The 16422-nt window shown below is 37.5% G+C and overlaps 1 protein-coding gene across 3 annotated transcripts in view; it reads left to right on the plus strand.

Annotated features, from left to right (window-relative positions):
- Positions 1–16422, plus strand: part of GHR (growth hormone receptor) — a 292818-nt gene that overhangs the window by 269866 nt on the left and 6530 nt on the right. For 2 of the 3 annotated variants that reach the window (XM_033852831.2, XM_073802085.1), the window contains exons 9-10: positions 1011–1080; positions 7649–10689. In XM_033852831.2, coding sequence (XP_033708722.1) covers positions 1011–1080; positions 7649–8626 — 1048 coding nt within the window. In that variant the 3' untranslated portion in view covers positions 8627–10689. Of the gene's footprint in view, positions 1–1010; positions 1081–7648; positions 10690–16422 lie in introns of those variants that run through there. The other variant, XM_073802086.1, reaches the window with a different exon arrangement.

Below are 16422 nucleotides of genomic sequence, written 5' to 3' on the forward strand. Positions count from 1 at the left end.
TGAAAAATGCCATTGATAATTTGACAGAGATTGCACTGAGCCTATAGATTGCTTTGGGTAGCATAGTCATTTTCATAGTATTGATTCTTCCAATCCAGGAGCATGGCATATCTCTCCATCTGTTTGTGTCATCTTTGATTTCTTTCATCAGTGGTTTATAGTAGTATCTGAGCTTTATTCCACAGCCACAATGTTGACATTAAAACAAAAACTCTAGTTACACTATTAATGAAATAAATAAATGACTTACTCAAACTTATTCAAGAAATGGTTTATTGAGCACCCTTTCTGTGCCAGGAATTGTTCTAAGTGCTGGGGATATAATCAGGCCCAAGACAAGCAGGATAGATATTGAAATGAATTATGGTCAAAAAGTAACTTAAATATTTGGAACAGAAATTTTAAGTGCATCATAGACTTGTGTATACAAATCCATACTGATTAGAGATAGTTCAAATTTAGTCTGCCCTAACTGAAATGAACTATGCAATAACACCCTGGTTAATGAGATTGCCTTGGATAATCTTATAATTCATGTAGATTTGTGGTATGAACTTATACCAACCCACTCTTTTTTAAGGGTACAGATAATGTTGGCTCCACATAGACTGGCTCTTTCTCCTCCCCTTCCCTTCCTCTACAAATTACAGATGAGATGTATATTAAAATTATCTCCCTTATAACTGACATGGAAATTGGCTTCAGATGGAATTAAATTTCTAACTTCCAAGACTAAGACTGTCTTATCAATAAAAGACATTATAAAAGAAAAGTTATAAGAAAACTGCATTTTACTTAAATTGGTTTCAGATGAGGGTTTTTTGTTGTTGTTTTTTGTTCTTTTTTTCTTCTATAGTTTTGCCTTGTCATTTACTGCTTAATGCTTTCCTCTTTCTCAGATTATACTTATTCCAAATTTTCTGTTACTTTAATAATACTGTCAACATTTTATTTCTATCTTTTGAAATAAGAATGTGTAACTGACATCAAAACAAAATTTTGTTTTCAAGGATTAAGATGTTGATTCTACCCCCAGTTCCAGTTCCAAAGATTAAAGGAATTGATCCAGATCTCCTCAAGGTAATTAATAAATTATCTAAGTTATACATAACAGTAATTAAATGATACCTGAACAATAATGTCTTATGTTGAGACCTTTTGCAAGCTATAATGTATTACATTTTATTTTTTGTATTCCTTCTGGAAAAAAAGTTTTTAAATAATACATCTCAAAATTATGAAAATGTCTTACGTATTTAAAAATTCTTGACTACTGGATCAAGATGGCAGAGTAGTAGAATGTGAAGCTCACTGCCTCACACAAATACATCAAAAACACATCTACATGTGGAACAATTCTCACAGAATATCTACTGAACGCTGGCAGAAGACGTCAGACCTCTAAAAGGGCAAGAAAATTTCTGTGTAACCAGGTAGGACAAAAGAAAAGAAAGGAATTGGGAAGGGACCTGCACCCCACCCCTTGGGAGAGAGCTGTGAAAGAGGAAAGATGCCTGCACCCTGGGAAGTCCCCTCACCATCATGGAGATCAGCCGGGACAGAGTGGGAGTTTTAGAGCCTTGGAGGAGAATGCAGGAACCGGTTTTGCAGCAGCTAGAATGGAGAGAGACCGGCAGACAGTCAGTGCCACCGCTCAGCACTCCCCGGCCGGAGACACACATCCATCAGTGCAGGCAGGGACCGGGTGCTGAAGCTCAGGCTTCAGAGATTAGATCCAGGGAGAGGACTCAGGTGGTGGGCTGTGCAGAAAGAGCCTGAAGGGGCTGGAGCTTGGTGCAACTGCACCAGAGGATGTACACAGAGGAAGCCTGGGCTACCTTAGAGGCCAGGTACCATTGTTTGGGTGGTGTGTGAGAGGAGAGGCAAGACCTGCCATTGCAGCCTTTCTCCCTGCATGTGCTCTCAGGTTGCAGGACACTGCCTACACAAGCTACAGGAGCGATCACAAGCCACCACCACCCCCAACCCCCATGCTTTAAGAGCTGTCATGAGCTACCACCACCACCCTCGCAGATTCCAGGAATAGTTGTGAGCCATCTCCCATTGTGTGCTCCAGGGATGCGCATGAGCTGCTACCACCACAGAGAATGCCAGGACCAGGCACCAGCCACTGCATCTGCACACGCCCTATCAAGAGAATAATGGCCAGCACATGCTGAGGAAAGAGGTGACAGGCATCAATACTAAAAACAGCCCTTGCACCAAAATATTAAATCCACACAAACTACACCGGGACACTCCCACATATAAATAGCCCTCCAAGACCACAGTAGATTATTGTTTCTCCTAAACTCACAGAATAAGAGAAATATAAGGTAAAATGAAGAAGCAGAGGAACCACTCCCAGTTAAAAGACCAAGAGAATTCCCCTGAAAGAACAATGAAACAGACCTCTTCAGTCTAGTAGACACCGCATTCAAAAAGGAGATAATGAAAATACGGAAGGAACTAAGAAATGCTATTGACAGAAATGCAGAGTACTATAAAAAGGAACTAGAAACTATAAAAAGGAACCAAAAAATTTTAAAACTCATTTGCCAAGATGAAAACTGAACTAAAGGCAATGAATAGCAGAATGAATAATACATAAAACTGAGTAAATGACCTGGAAGATAGAATAGTGGAAATCACCCAATCAAGACAGCAGACAGAAAGCCAAATGAAAAAAAAATGAAAGCAATATAAGAGACCTATGGGATAATATAAAGCATGCCAATCTATGCATAATAGAGACCCCAGAATGGGAAGAAAGAGAAAAGGGTATTGAAAATGTATTTGGGAAGCTGAAAACTTCCCAAACGTAAAGAAAGAAACATATCCAGGTACAGGAAGCAGAGGGTCCCAAACAAGGTAAAACCAAACAGACCTACACCAAAATTATAATTAAAATGGCAAAAGTTAAAGAGAGGATTCTAAAGGCAGCAAGAGAAAAGTTAATTACAAGGGAACCCCCATAAGGCTATCAGCTGATTTCTATACAGAAACTTTGCAGGCCAGAAGGAAGTGGCAAGACACATTCAAAGTCCTGAAGGGGAAAAAACTGCAACCTAGGATACTCTACCCAGCAAGATTATTATTTACAATAGAAGGAGCGAGAAAGAATTTCTTAGACAAGCAAAAACTAAAAGAATACAGCAATACTAAACCTATCCTAAAGGAAATATTGAAAGGTCTTCTGTAAATAGAAAAGAAGAATATATAGGAAAGAGAAAATCACCTAAATAAGCCAGTACACGGATTTTAAAAAAATCAAAATAAATTTCTGTGAAATTTATGATAACCACAGTGAACAGCAAAAGGATGAACATGAAGATGTAAAAGAGGACATCAAAATCATATAATGTGGTGGAGAAGAGTAAGAAAGTGTAAATTTTTTTTTATCATTTCCTAGAATGTGTTTGAGCCTATATGATTACCAGTCTAAGGCAAGTATCAATAGCTATAGGATGGGGTTTACATACTTGAGAAACAAGGTAACCACAAATCAAAAACATACAATAGACTCACAAAAACCAAAAAGAAGTACAATACAAAAGAAAATCATCAAACCACAAAAGGGAAAAACAAAAAGAAAAAAGGGACAAAGAAGAAATAAAAAATCAACAGGAAAGCAAGGCTTAAAATGGCAATAAATACATATCTATCAATAATTACCTTAATGTCAATGGACTAAATGCTCCAATCAAAAGACACAGAGAGGAAGATTGGATTAAAAAAACAAGAGCCTACAATATGCTGCCTACAAGAGACCCACTTTAGAGCAAAGGACACAGATTGAAAGTGAGGAGATGGAAAAAGATATTTCATGCAAATGGAAATGACAAGGTGGGGATCACAATACACGTATCAGACAGAATAGACTTTAAAACAAAGGCCATAAAGAAAAATAAAGAAGGACACTTTTACACTCATCAACATATATGCACCTAATATAGGAGCACCCAAATACATAAAACAAATACTAACAGACATAAAGGGAGAAATTGACAGGAATACAATAATAGTAGGAGACTTTAACACCCCACTCACATCAGTGCACAGATCTTCTAGAAAGAAAATAAGGCAACAGAGATCCTAAATGATACAATAGAACAGATAGACCTAATTGATATTTTTAGGACATTACATCCAAAAAAACAGAATATACATTCTTTTCGAGTGCACATGGAACATTCTCTAGGATTGACCACATACTAGGGTACAAAACAGACCTCAACAAACTTGAGTATAGAAATTATCTCAAGCATCTTTTCTGACCACAGCAGCATGAAACTAGGAATCAACCACAGAAAAAGAAAATGACGACTAAACAATATGCTACTAAAAAAACGATTACCAAACAATATGCTACTAAAAAACCAATCAGTCAACAATGAAATCAAAGAGTAAATTTAAAAATACCTTGAGAAAAATTACCATGAAAACACCACTGTACAAAATCTATGGGATGCAGCAAAAGCAATTCCTAGAGGGAAGTTCATAGTGATACAGGCCTTCCTCAAAAAAACAAGAAAAGTCTCAGATAAACAACCTAATCTACCACTTAAAAGAAGTAGAAAAAGAACAAACAGAACCTAAAATCAGCAGAAGGATGGAAATAATCAAGATCAGAGAGGAAATAAATAAAATAGTGATTAAAAAATAGAAAAAAATCAATAAAACCCAGAGCTTGTTCTTTGAAAGGGTAAACAAGACTGACAAACCTCTGGCTCACCAAGAAGAAAAGAGAGAGAACCCAAATAAACAAAATAAGAAATGAAAAAGGAGACATAACAACTGATACCACAGTAATACAGAAACCATAAGGGAATGCTATGACCAATTATATCTCAACAAATTCAACAACCTAGAAGAAAAGGACAAGTTTCTAGAAACATACAGCCCACCAAAATTGAATCAACAATAAGTAGATAATTTGAACAGACTGATCATTAGAGGTGAAATAGAATATGTAATTAACTCCCTACAAACAAAAATCCAGGACCAGATGGCTTCAAAGGCAAATTCTACCAAACATACAAAGAAGAACTCACACCAGTCCTTCTCAAACTCTTCCAAAGAATTGAAGAGGGAACACTCCCAAAGACATTCTATGAAGCCACCATCACCCTGATACCCAAACCAGACAAAGACACCACCAAAAAAGAAAATTACAGGCCAATATCTTTGATGAATATAGACGCAAAAATTCTCAACAAAATCCAACAACACATAAAAAAAGATCATACACCATGACCAAGAGTCATCCCAAGTTCACAGCATGGTTCAGCATACACAAATCAATGTGATACATCACATAAACAAAAGAAAAGACAAAAACCACATGATCATCTCAAAATTTGACAAAATTCCACATCCATTCATGATAAAAACTCTTACCAAAGTGGGTACACAGGGAACATATCTCAACATAGTAAAAGCTATGACAAACCCACAGCCAATATAATACTCAATGGTGAAAAGCTGAAAGACGTCCCACTAAAATCTGGAACAAGACAAGGATGCCCACTCTTACCTCTTCTATTTAACATAGTATTGGAAGTCCTAGCCATAGCAATCAGACAAGAAAAAGAAATAAAAAGTATCCAAATTGGAAGGGAAGAGGCAAAATTGTCGTTTTATGCAGATGACATACTATATAGAAAACCCTAAAGAATCCACAAAAAAACTACTAGAAATAATAAGCAAATTCAGCAAAGTAGCAGGATACAAGATTAACATATAGAAACCGGTTGCATTTCTTTACACTAACAACAGAATATCAGAAAGGGAATGTAAACAAACAATATTATTTAAAATCTCACCCAAAAATATAAAATATGCTTGAGAATAAACCTGACTGTGGAGGTAAAAGACTTATATGCTGAGAACTATAAAACATTAATAAAGGAAACTGAAGGTGAGTCAAAGAAATGGAAAGATATCCCATGCTCATGGATTGGAAGAATTAACATTGTTAAAATGGTCATACAGCCCAAAGCAAACTACAGATTTAATGCAGTCCCTATCAAATTACCCATGACATTTTTCACAGAACTAGAATAATCCTAAAATTTATATGGAACTATTAAAGACCCAGAATTGCTAAAGCAATCCTGAAGAAAAAGAACAAAGCAGGAGGCATAACCCTCCCAGACTTCAGACAATACTACAAAGCTACAGGGGCATTGGCACAAAAAACAGACATATAGGTCAATGAAACAGAATAGAGAGCCCAGAAATAAACCCACACACCTATAGTCAATCTTCAACAAAGGAGGAAAGAATATACAATAGGAGAAAGACAGTCTCTTCAACAAGTGGTGCTGGGAAACTTGGACAGCCATATGGAAATCAATGAAGTTAGAACATACCCTCTCACCATACATAAAAATAAACTCACAGTGGCTTAAAGACTTAAGACATGACACCACAAAACTCCTAGGACAGATCATAGGCAAAACATTCTCTGACATAAATCATACCAATGTTTTCTTAAGTCAGTCTCCCAAAGCAATAGAAATAAAAACAAAAAGAAACAAATGGGACCTAATCAAACTTACCAGCTTTTGCACAGCAAAAGAAACCATAAACAAAGAGACAACCTACAGAATGGGAGAAAGTATTTTCAAACAATGAGACCAATAAGGGCTTTATTTCCAAAATATACAAATAAACAACCCAATTGAAAAATGGGCAGAAGACCTAAATAGGCATTTCTCCAAAGAAGAAATACAAATGGCCAATAGGCACATGAAAAGATGCTCAACATTGCTAATTACTAGAGAAATGCAAATCAAAACTACAATGAGGTACCACGTCACACCAGTCAGAATGGCCATCATTAAAAACTCTACAAATAACAGATGATGGAGAGGGTGTGGAGAAAAGGGAACACTCCTACACTGTCGGAATGTAAGTTGGTACAGCCTCTATGGAAAACAATATAGAGGTTCCTCAGAAAACTAAAAATAGAATTACCATATGATCCAGCAATCCCACTCCTAGGCATATATCCAGACAAAACTCTAATCCAAAAAGATACATGCACCCCTATGTTCACAGCAGCACTATTCACAATAGCCAAGACATAGAAACAACCTAAATGCCCATCGAAAGATGAATGGATAAAGAAGATGTGGTACATATATACAATGGAATACTACTCAGTCATAAAAAAGAATGAAATAATGCCACTTGCAGCAACATGGATGCAACTAGAGATTGTCATACTAAGTGAAGTAAGTCAAAGAGAAAGACAAATACCATACGATATCACTTATATGTGGAATCTAAAATATGACACAAATGAACCTATCTACGTATGAAACAAAAACAGACTCACAGACATAGAGAACAGACTTGCAGTTGCTGAGGGGGAGGGGGTTGGGGGAGGGATGGAATGGGAGGTTGAGGTTAGCAGATACAAGCTATTATATATGGAATGGATAAACAACATCCTGCTGTATAGCATGGAGAACTATGTTTGGTATTCTGTGATGAACCATAATAGAAAAGAATTTTTAAAAAGAAAGAAAGAAAAGTTCTTCACTAATGTGGTTTTGTTACTAATTAGTCTCTGAATGTTATTTATTATATCACTTAATTGTTGTGAGTTTTTCATAGATCTTCATTTTCTATTTCCTAGGAAGGAAAATTAGAAGAGGTGAACACAATCTTAGCCATTCATGACAACTATAAACACGAATTCTACAATGATGACTCTTGGGTTGAATTTATTGAGCTAGATATTGATGACCCTGATGAAAAGACTGAAGGATCAGACACAGACAGACTTCTAAGCAATGACCATGAAAAATCACTTAATATCCTTGGGGCAAAGGATGACGACTCTGGACGTACCAGCTGTTATGAACCTGACATTCTGGAGACTGATTTCAATGCCAATGACATGTGTGATGGTACCTCAGAGGTTGCTCAGCCACAAAGGTTGAAAGGGGAAGCAGATCGCTTGTGCCTTGACCAAAAGAATCTAAATAACTCACCATCGAATGATGCTACCCCTGCTAGCCATCAGCCCAGTGTTATCCTAGGAGAGGAAAACAAACCAAGGTCACTTCTTATTGGCAAAACTGAGTCAACTCATCAAGCTGGCCATATACAGCAACAGCTCAGCAATCCAAGTTCATTGGCAAACATCGACTTTTATGCCCAGGTAAGTGACATTACACCAGCAGGGAGTGTGGTCCTTTCCCCGGGCCAAAAGAATAAGGCTGGGATCTCCCAGTGTGACATGCATCCAGAAGTCGTCTCACCCTGCCAAGCAAACTTCATCATGGACAACGCCTACTTCTGTGAGGCAGATGCTAAAAAGTGCATCGCCCTGGCCCCTCATGTCGAGGTTGAATCACATGTAGAGCCAAGCTTTAACCAGGAAGACATTTACATCACCACGGAAAGCCTTACCACTACTGCTGGGAGGTCTGGGACAGCAGAACGTGTTCCAAGTTCTGAGTTGCCTGTCCCAGACTATACCTCCATTCATATAGTACAATCTCCACAGGGCCTCGTACTCAATGCAACTGCCCTGCCCTTGCCTGACAAAGAGTTTCTCTCATCGTGTGGCTACGTGAGCACAGACCAACTGAACAAAATCATGCCGTAGCTTTTCTTCGATTTCCCATGAGCTACATATTTAATGAGTTACCTATTTACTCTAGCAAAGAGTTGGCTAGGGAATGAATGCTTAAACCAAAACAATGTTTAAACATTTTTTGGAGGGGGGTGGGAGTTGAGGGTGGGGGATACGGATTCTAAATGGCTTTTCCTGAAGTGTTGAAACATGATATTAAAGAAAAAGAAGAAGAACCCTTCATCAGATAGATATTCTTGTTGTGAATTGTAAATATTTTAAAGAATTGTCTCAAAGACTGTTTAGTGGCAGTGATTGTCTTGTTATTGTGGGTGTTAATTTTGTGCTACTAAGCATTGAATGGCTATGTTTTTTAATCTATAGTTAATCATGCTTTTTGAAAAAGCGAAAAATCAGGTGGCTTTTGCAGTTCAGGACGATTGAATGCAAATCATAGCACAGGCTAAGTTTTTTTTAATAATTGGGAACTAAGATTTTAGGTAAGAAGACAAGAAATAGTTTGGATATGTAAAACATTTATTTTGACATAAAATGGATAAAGGTATTTTTAATAATTTACACTTTAAGCATGGCTATTTTCTATTACACTATACACGGTGTACTGTAGCTCATGCCGACCCATCTAAAGAATGTAGTAACTGCAGTCTAAAGCTGGTTTAATGCTTTGGTCAACGCACCTGAAGAAAAACTAGTTTTTTACAAGGCCCTTTTTATACCTCCTAAAACTCTTTAAATGATTCTAAAATGATTGTAGTTAGCTGCATTATTGGAATGTGTTCATCTTATCTGAATTTGTAAACAGATATTTGTTAATTTAGAAAACTTTAAAATGTTTGCACAGATCAACTTATCATGAACCAAAAAAACCCAAAAAAACAAAAAAAAACCCACAACACAAATGAACAAAAAGGCTTTTCTTACCCAAGTTTTGGTTCATGTCAGAGCACTGCATACTAAGAGAATAGAAATCATAGCTGGTTCCTATTGACCCAGAATGCTTAATCACTGCAGTGCACGGGGAAGGAGTTTCTTAGTGCACTCAGATCATGAGAGTCAAGCCTTAGAACCTCGGCCACAGTGTCTCTTAGTTCATATTTACCTAAGGAAGGAATAGGTACAAGAAGCATTTTGTAAGTTGAAGCTGGTCGAAGTGAAGTTAACCAGATCATGGAATAAAAGTTCAAGAAAAAGCTTTTTCTTTCACAGCCTATAGCCAGACACATACTCATTATTCATGGTAGCAAAAAAAGAGAAAAAACAAGATTTTAAATCCCCAAGATAACTAAAAAATTTATTTAAACCCATAGCAGAAACTTTCTTCCTTACCAAATCTTTTATAGGATTTACTTAAATAAAAGAAGTTTCATCACTTTTTACTTCCCCTCTGAGTGGATTGGCCTTAAAGCGGGTAGTCAGAAGAAAAAGAAGCAGCCTGAGTAAATTATAAGTTATTGTTCAATATCTTAATAACCTAAACATCATTCATAGGAGCACTGGGATTGCTCCTCAAAAGGTTTGTCAAAAAAAGAAGACTCATCTCACTCAAGAATGCTTCTCACTTAAGTATTTTTTAAAGGTTAATAAAACTTTAAAGTTAGCTTTAACTTAAATAGTATTTGCCATACCTTTTTAGGAAACAAGCTTAATGGTTGGCGATTTTAAATTCCCTCTTTCTTGCAGGAAGGACAGTGAAAAGCTAGAATTGGGTGTTTAAAGTTCAACATGTTACTTTGTAATAGATGTTTAATAGATTTTCTGCTACCTTGCTGCTACGGTTTTCTCTAAGAGCTACATAATTTAGTTTCATAGACAGTTTCATCAATGTAGAACCTAATTCAACTTAAAACTGTGTGTTTGGGAAAACTATCTTACTATTTTACAATAGGCTGACAACATTTCTATAGCCAAAAATAGCTAAATACCTCAATCGGTCTCCGAATGTCATTTTGGTACTTTGCTGGCCACACAAGCCATTATTCACTAGTATGACTAGTTGTGTCCTGCAGTTTATATTTAACTTTCTTTATGTCTGTGGATTTTTTTCCTTCAAAGTTTAATAAATTTATTTTCTTGGATTTGTGATGGTATGCTTCTATTGTCAAACACCCACAGGAAAAGCACCCTAAATCAGACTGCATACTCAGTTCTTCTCCTTGTAAGGGGAGCATAGCACAGTTCGTTTAAACACAGTAGCAATGTGTGTGAAGGTTTTTTTCTGTGCTGAAATATAGAGCAGAGAAGACAGCTCCGACCCTTTTTTTATTTTGAATAAACACAAGCCCAGCTCAAAAATATCCTGCTGGCTTGCCTGGACTCTTAGAGCCTTATTTTGGATGCATCAAAGCATGCATGATGTACATGGGGGTGTTTGTGACATGGGGAGAGCTTGAGCATGTTGCCTAGAAAGAGGGGAGGGGTAAACAGTTCTCCCTCTACCATTCACACATTAGAACAAGTCAGTTTGTCAGACTAGCTCCTTGTCATAATGGGAAGCCAATAAGAAGTCAAGTCTGGGAGGGAAGCTGTTTAGGTAGGTTGTGTAGGAGCCTAAGAGCAGTAAAGCCACAAAGCAGAGATTCCCCCATTGGAGGCTCCAGCTCCAAGAAGGGTGCAATCACAATAAAGTCAAATCCCATACCCACCAGGTGGGCAGTTCACAAACTGGAAAATAATTGTATCACAGAGGTTCTCCCACAAGAGTGAAAGTTGTGAGTCTCACATCAGGCTACCCAGGCTGGGGGTCTGGCATTGAGAAAAGGAGCCCCAAGAGCACCTGGCTTTGAAGGCCAGCAGGGTTTGACTGCAAGACTTCCACAGAACTGGGGGAGGCAGAAATTCCACTCTTGGAGGGCACACACAATGTCTCATGAGCACCAGGACACGGGAAAAAGAGTGACCTCATAAGACCCTAGGCCAGACCTACCTGCTGGTATTGGAGGGTCTCCTGTGGAGGGGGTTGGGGATGTGTGAGGGGGTGGCTGTGACTCACTGTGTGGACAGAGACACTGGTGGCGGTAGTTCTGGGTAGTACTCATTGGCGTAACCCTCCTGGAGGCCACCATTTTCTCACCAAGACCTGGCCTCACCCAACCGCCAATAGGTTCTAGTGCTGGGATGCCTCAGACCAAACAACCAACAGGGTGGGAACACAGCCCCACCCATCAGCAAACAGGCTGCCTAAAGTCTTCCTAAGCCCACAGCTGGCCACTAAACACACCCATTAACACAGCCCTGCCCACAGGAGGGACAAGACCCAGCTCTGCCCACCAGTGGGCTGGAACCAGTCCCTCTCACCAAGAAACCAGCACAAGCCCCTTAGACCAGCCTCAGCCACAAGGGGGCAGACAGCAGAAGCAAGAAGAACTACAACCCTGCAACCTGTGGAATGGAAACCACAATCACAGAAAGACAAAATGAGACAGCAGAGGACTATATCCCAGAGAAAGGGACAAGTTAAAATCCCAGAAGAACAACTCAGTGGAGACAGGCAATCTACCCAAAAAAGAATTCAGAGTAATGATAGTAAGGATGATCTAAGATCTCAGAAAAAGATAAAGTCACAGACCAGGAAGATACAAGAAATATTTAATAAAGACATAAAAGAACTAAAGAACAAACATAGATGAACAATACAACAACTGAAATGAAAAATACACTAAAAGGAATCAATAGCAGAATAAATAAAGCAGAAGAACGTATAAGTGAACTGGAAGACAAAATGGTAGAAATCACTGCTGTGGAACAGAATAAAGAAGAAAGAATGAAAAGAAATGAGGACAATCTAAGAGACCTCTGAGACAACATTAAATGCACCAACATTCACATTATAGGAGTCTCAGAAGGAGAAGATAGAAAGGACCTGAGTAAATATTTGAATAGACAATAGCTGAAAAATACCCTAACATGGGAAAGGAAAGTGTAACCCAAGTCCAGGAAGCCCAGAGAGTCCCAGGCAGGATAAACCCAAGGAGGAACATACTGGGACACAGAGTAATCAAACTGACAAAAATTAAAGACAAAGTGAAAATACTAAAAGAAACAAGGGAAAAGAAACAAATAACATACAAGGGAACTTCCATAAGGTTATCAGCTGATTTTTCAGCAGAAATATTACAGGCCAGAAAGGAGTGGCACCATATATTTAAACTGATGAAAGGGAAGAACCTACAACCAAGAATACACTAGCCAGCAAGGCTCTTGTTCAGATTTGATGGAGAAATCAAGAGCTTTACAAAAATGAGAAGCTAAGAGAATTCAGCACCACCAGACCAGTCTAGCTTTGCAACAAACGCTAAAGGAATTTCTCTAGGTGAAAAAGAAAAGAAAAGGCCACAACTAAAAACAAGAATATTACAAAAGGAAAAGGCAAATATAAAGGTAGGAAATTATCCACACAAAATATGATATCAAAACCAGCAATCATGAGAAGAGGAGAGTACAAATGCAGGACATTGGAAATGCATTTCAAATTAAAAGACTGGCAACATAAAACAATCTTCTTTATATAGAGACTGCTATATCAAAACCTCATGGTAACCACAAACCAAAAATCTACAATAGATACACAAACAAAAAAAGAATAAGGAATAAAAACACAACAGTAAATTTAGCCATCAAATCACAAAAGAGAAGAGGAAAGGAAGGGAAAAGACCGACAAATACAAAATAATTAACAAAATGGCAATAAGAACGTACATATCAATAATTATGTTAAATGTAAATGGATTAAATGCTCCAACCAAAAGTCACAGACTAGCTGAATGGATACAAAAACAAGACCCATATATATGCTGTCTACAAGAGACACACTTCAGATCTAAGAACACATACAGACAATGAGAGGGGATGGAAAAAGGTATTCATTGCAAATGGAAATCAAAAGAAAGCTGGTGTAGCTATACTCATCTCAGACAAAATAGACTTTAAAAACTCTTGCAAGAGACAAAGGACACTACATAATGATCAAGGGATCAATCCAACAAGAAGATATAAAAATTGTAAGTATATATGCACCCAACAGAGCAGCACCTCAATATATAAGGCAAATACTAACAACCATAAAAGGAGAAATCAACAGTAACACAATACTAGTGGGGGACTTTGAAACCCCACTTTCATCAATAGATCATCCAGACAGAAAATCAATAGGGAAACACAGGCCTTAAAGGACACATTAGACCAGATGGACTTAATCAATATTTATAGAGCATTCCCTCTAAAAGGAGCAGAATACACATTCTTTTCAAGTACACATGGAACATTCTCCAGGATTGATCACATTCTAGGACACAAAACAAGCTTTGTAAATTTAAATAAATTGAAATCATATCAACCATCTTTCTGACAACAACACTATGAGATTAGAAATGAACTACAAGAAAAAAATGTAAAAAAAAACACAAACATGTGGAGGTTAAACAATATGCTACTAAACAACCAATGGCTCACTAAAGAAATCAAAGAGGAAATCAAAAAATACCTAGAGACAAATGAAAATGAAAACACAATTATTTAAAACCTATGGGACACAGAAAAAGCAGTTCTAAGAGAATTTACAGCAATAAAATCTTACCTCAGGAAGCAAGAAAAATCCCAAATAAACAATCTAATTTAACACCTAAAGGAACTAGAGAAAGAAAAACAAACAAAACCCAAAGTTAGTAGAAGGAAAGAAATCATAAAGACCACAGAAGAAATACATGAAAAACAGACAAAGAATACAATAGCAAAGATCAATAAAACTAAAATCTGGTTCTTTGAGAAGATAAACAAAATTGATAAACCATTAGCCAGATTCAGAGGGAGAGGACTCAAATCAATAAAATTAGAAATGAAAAAGGAGAAGTTACAACAGACACTGCAGTAATACAAAGCATCATAAGAGAATACTACAAGCAACTCTGTGCCAATAAATTGGACAACCTGGAAGAAACTGACAAACTCTTAGAAAGGTGTAACCTTCCAAGACTGAACCAGGAAGAAATAGAAAATATGAACAGACCAATTGCAAGTAATGAAATTGAAACTGTGATTAAAAATCTTCCAACAAACAAAAGTCTAGGACCAGATGGCTTCACAGGTGAATTCTATCAAACATGTAGAGAAGAGCTAAAAGCCATCCTCCTCAAACTCCTCCAAAAAATTTCAGAGGGAGGAACACACCCAAACTCATTCTACAAGGCCACCATCACCCTGATACCAAAGCCAGACAAAGATGTCACAAAAAATAGAATTACAGACCAATATCACTGATGAATATAGATTCAAAAATCCTCAACAAAATACGAGCAAACAGAATCCAACAACACATAAAAAGGATCATACAATATGATCAAGTGGGATTTATCCCAAGATGCAAGGATTCTTCAATATATGCAAATCAATCAATGTGACACTCCATATTAACAAATTGAATAAAAACCATATGATAATCTCAATAGTTGCAGGAAAAGCTTTTGACAAAATTCAACACCTATTTATGATAAAAACTCTCCAGAAATGGGCACAGTGGGAACCTACCTCAACATAATAAAGGCCATATATGACAAACACATAGCAAACATCATTCTCAATAATGAAAACCTGAAAGCATTTCTGCTAAGATCAGGAACAAGACAAGGATGTCCATGCTCACCACTATTATTCAAAATAGTCTTGGAAGTCATAGACACAGCAGTCAGAGAAGAAATAAAAGGAATACAAATTGGAAAAGAAGAAGTAAAGCTATCACTGTTTGCAGATGACACGATACTATACATAGAAAGTCCTAAAGATGCCACCAGAAAACTACTAGACCTAATCAATCAATTTGGTAAAGTTGCAGGATACAAAATTAATGCACAGAAATCTCTTGCATTCCTATACACTAATGATGAAAAATCTGAAAGAGAAATTAAGGAAACACTCCCATTTACCATTGCAACAAAAAGAATAAAATACCTAGGGTTAAACTACCTAAGGAGGCAAAAGACCTGTATGCAGAAAACTATAAGATGCTGATGAAAGAAACTGAAGATGATACAAAGAGATGGAAAGATATACCATGTTCTTGGATTGGAAGAATCAATACTGTGAAAATGACTATACTACCCAAAGCAACCTACAGATTCAATTCAATCCCTATCAAATTTCCAATGGTGTTTTCCACAGAACTAGAACAAAAAAATCTTAAAATCTATATGGAGACACAAAAGACGCCAAATAGCCAAAGCAATCTTGAGGGGGGTAAAAAAACAGAGCTGGAGGAATCAGACTCCCTGACTTAAGATTATACTGCAAAGCTACAGTAATCAAGACAGTACAGAATGGGAACAAAAACAGAAATATAGATCAATGGAACAGGATAGAAAGCTCAGAGATAAACCCATGCAGATATGGTCACCTAATTTATGTCAAAGGAGGCAAGAACATAGAACAGAGAAAAGACAGTCTCTTTAATAAGTGGTGCTCAGAAAACTGGACAGCTACATGTAAAAGAATGAAATTAGAGCACTCCCTAACCCCATACACAAAAATAAACTCAAAATGGATTAATGACCTAAATGTAACACCAGACACTGTAAAACTCTTAGAGGAAAACGTAGGAAGAACACTCTTGGACATAAATCACAGCAAGATCTTATTTGACCCACCTCCTAGAGTAATGGAAATCAAAACAAAAATAAACAAGGGGCTTCCCTGGTGGCGCAGTGGTTGAGAGTGCGCCTGCTGATGCAGGGGATGTGGGTTCATGCCCCAGTCTGGGAAGGTCCCACGTGCCACGGAGCAGCTGGGCCCATGAGCCATGGCCACTGAGCCTGTGCGTCTGG

Source organism: Tursiops truncatus, chromosome 3, assembly GCF_011762595.2.
Source record: "Tursiops truncatus isolate mTurTru1 chromosome 3, mTurTru1.mat.Y, whole genome shotgun sequence".
Lineage (NCBI taxonomy): Eukaryota > Metazoa > Chordata > Mammalia > Artiodactyla > Delphinidae > Tursiops > Tursiops truncatus.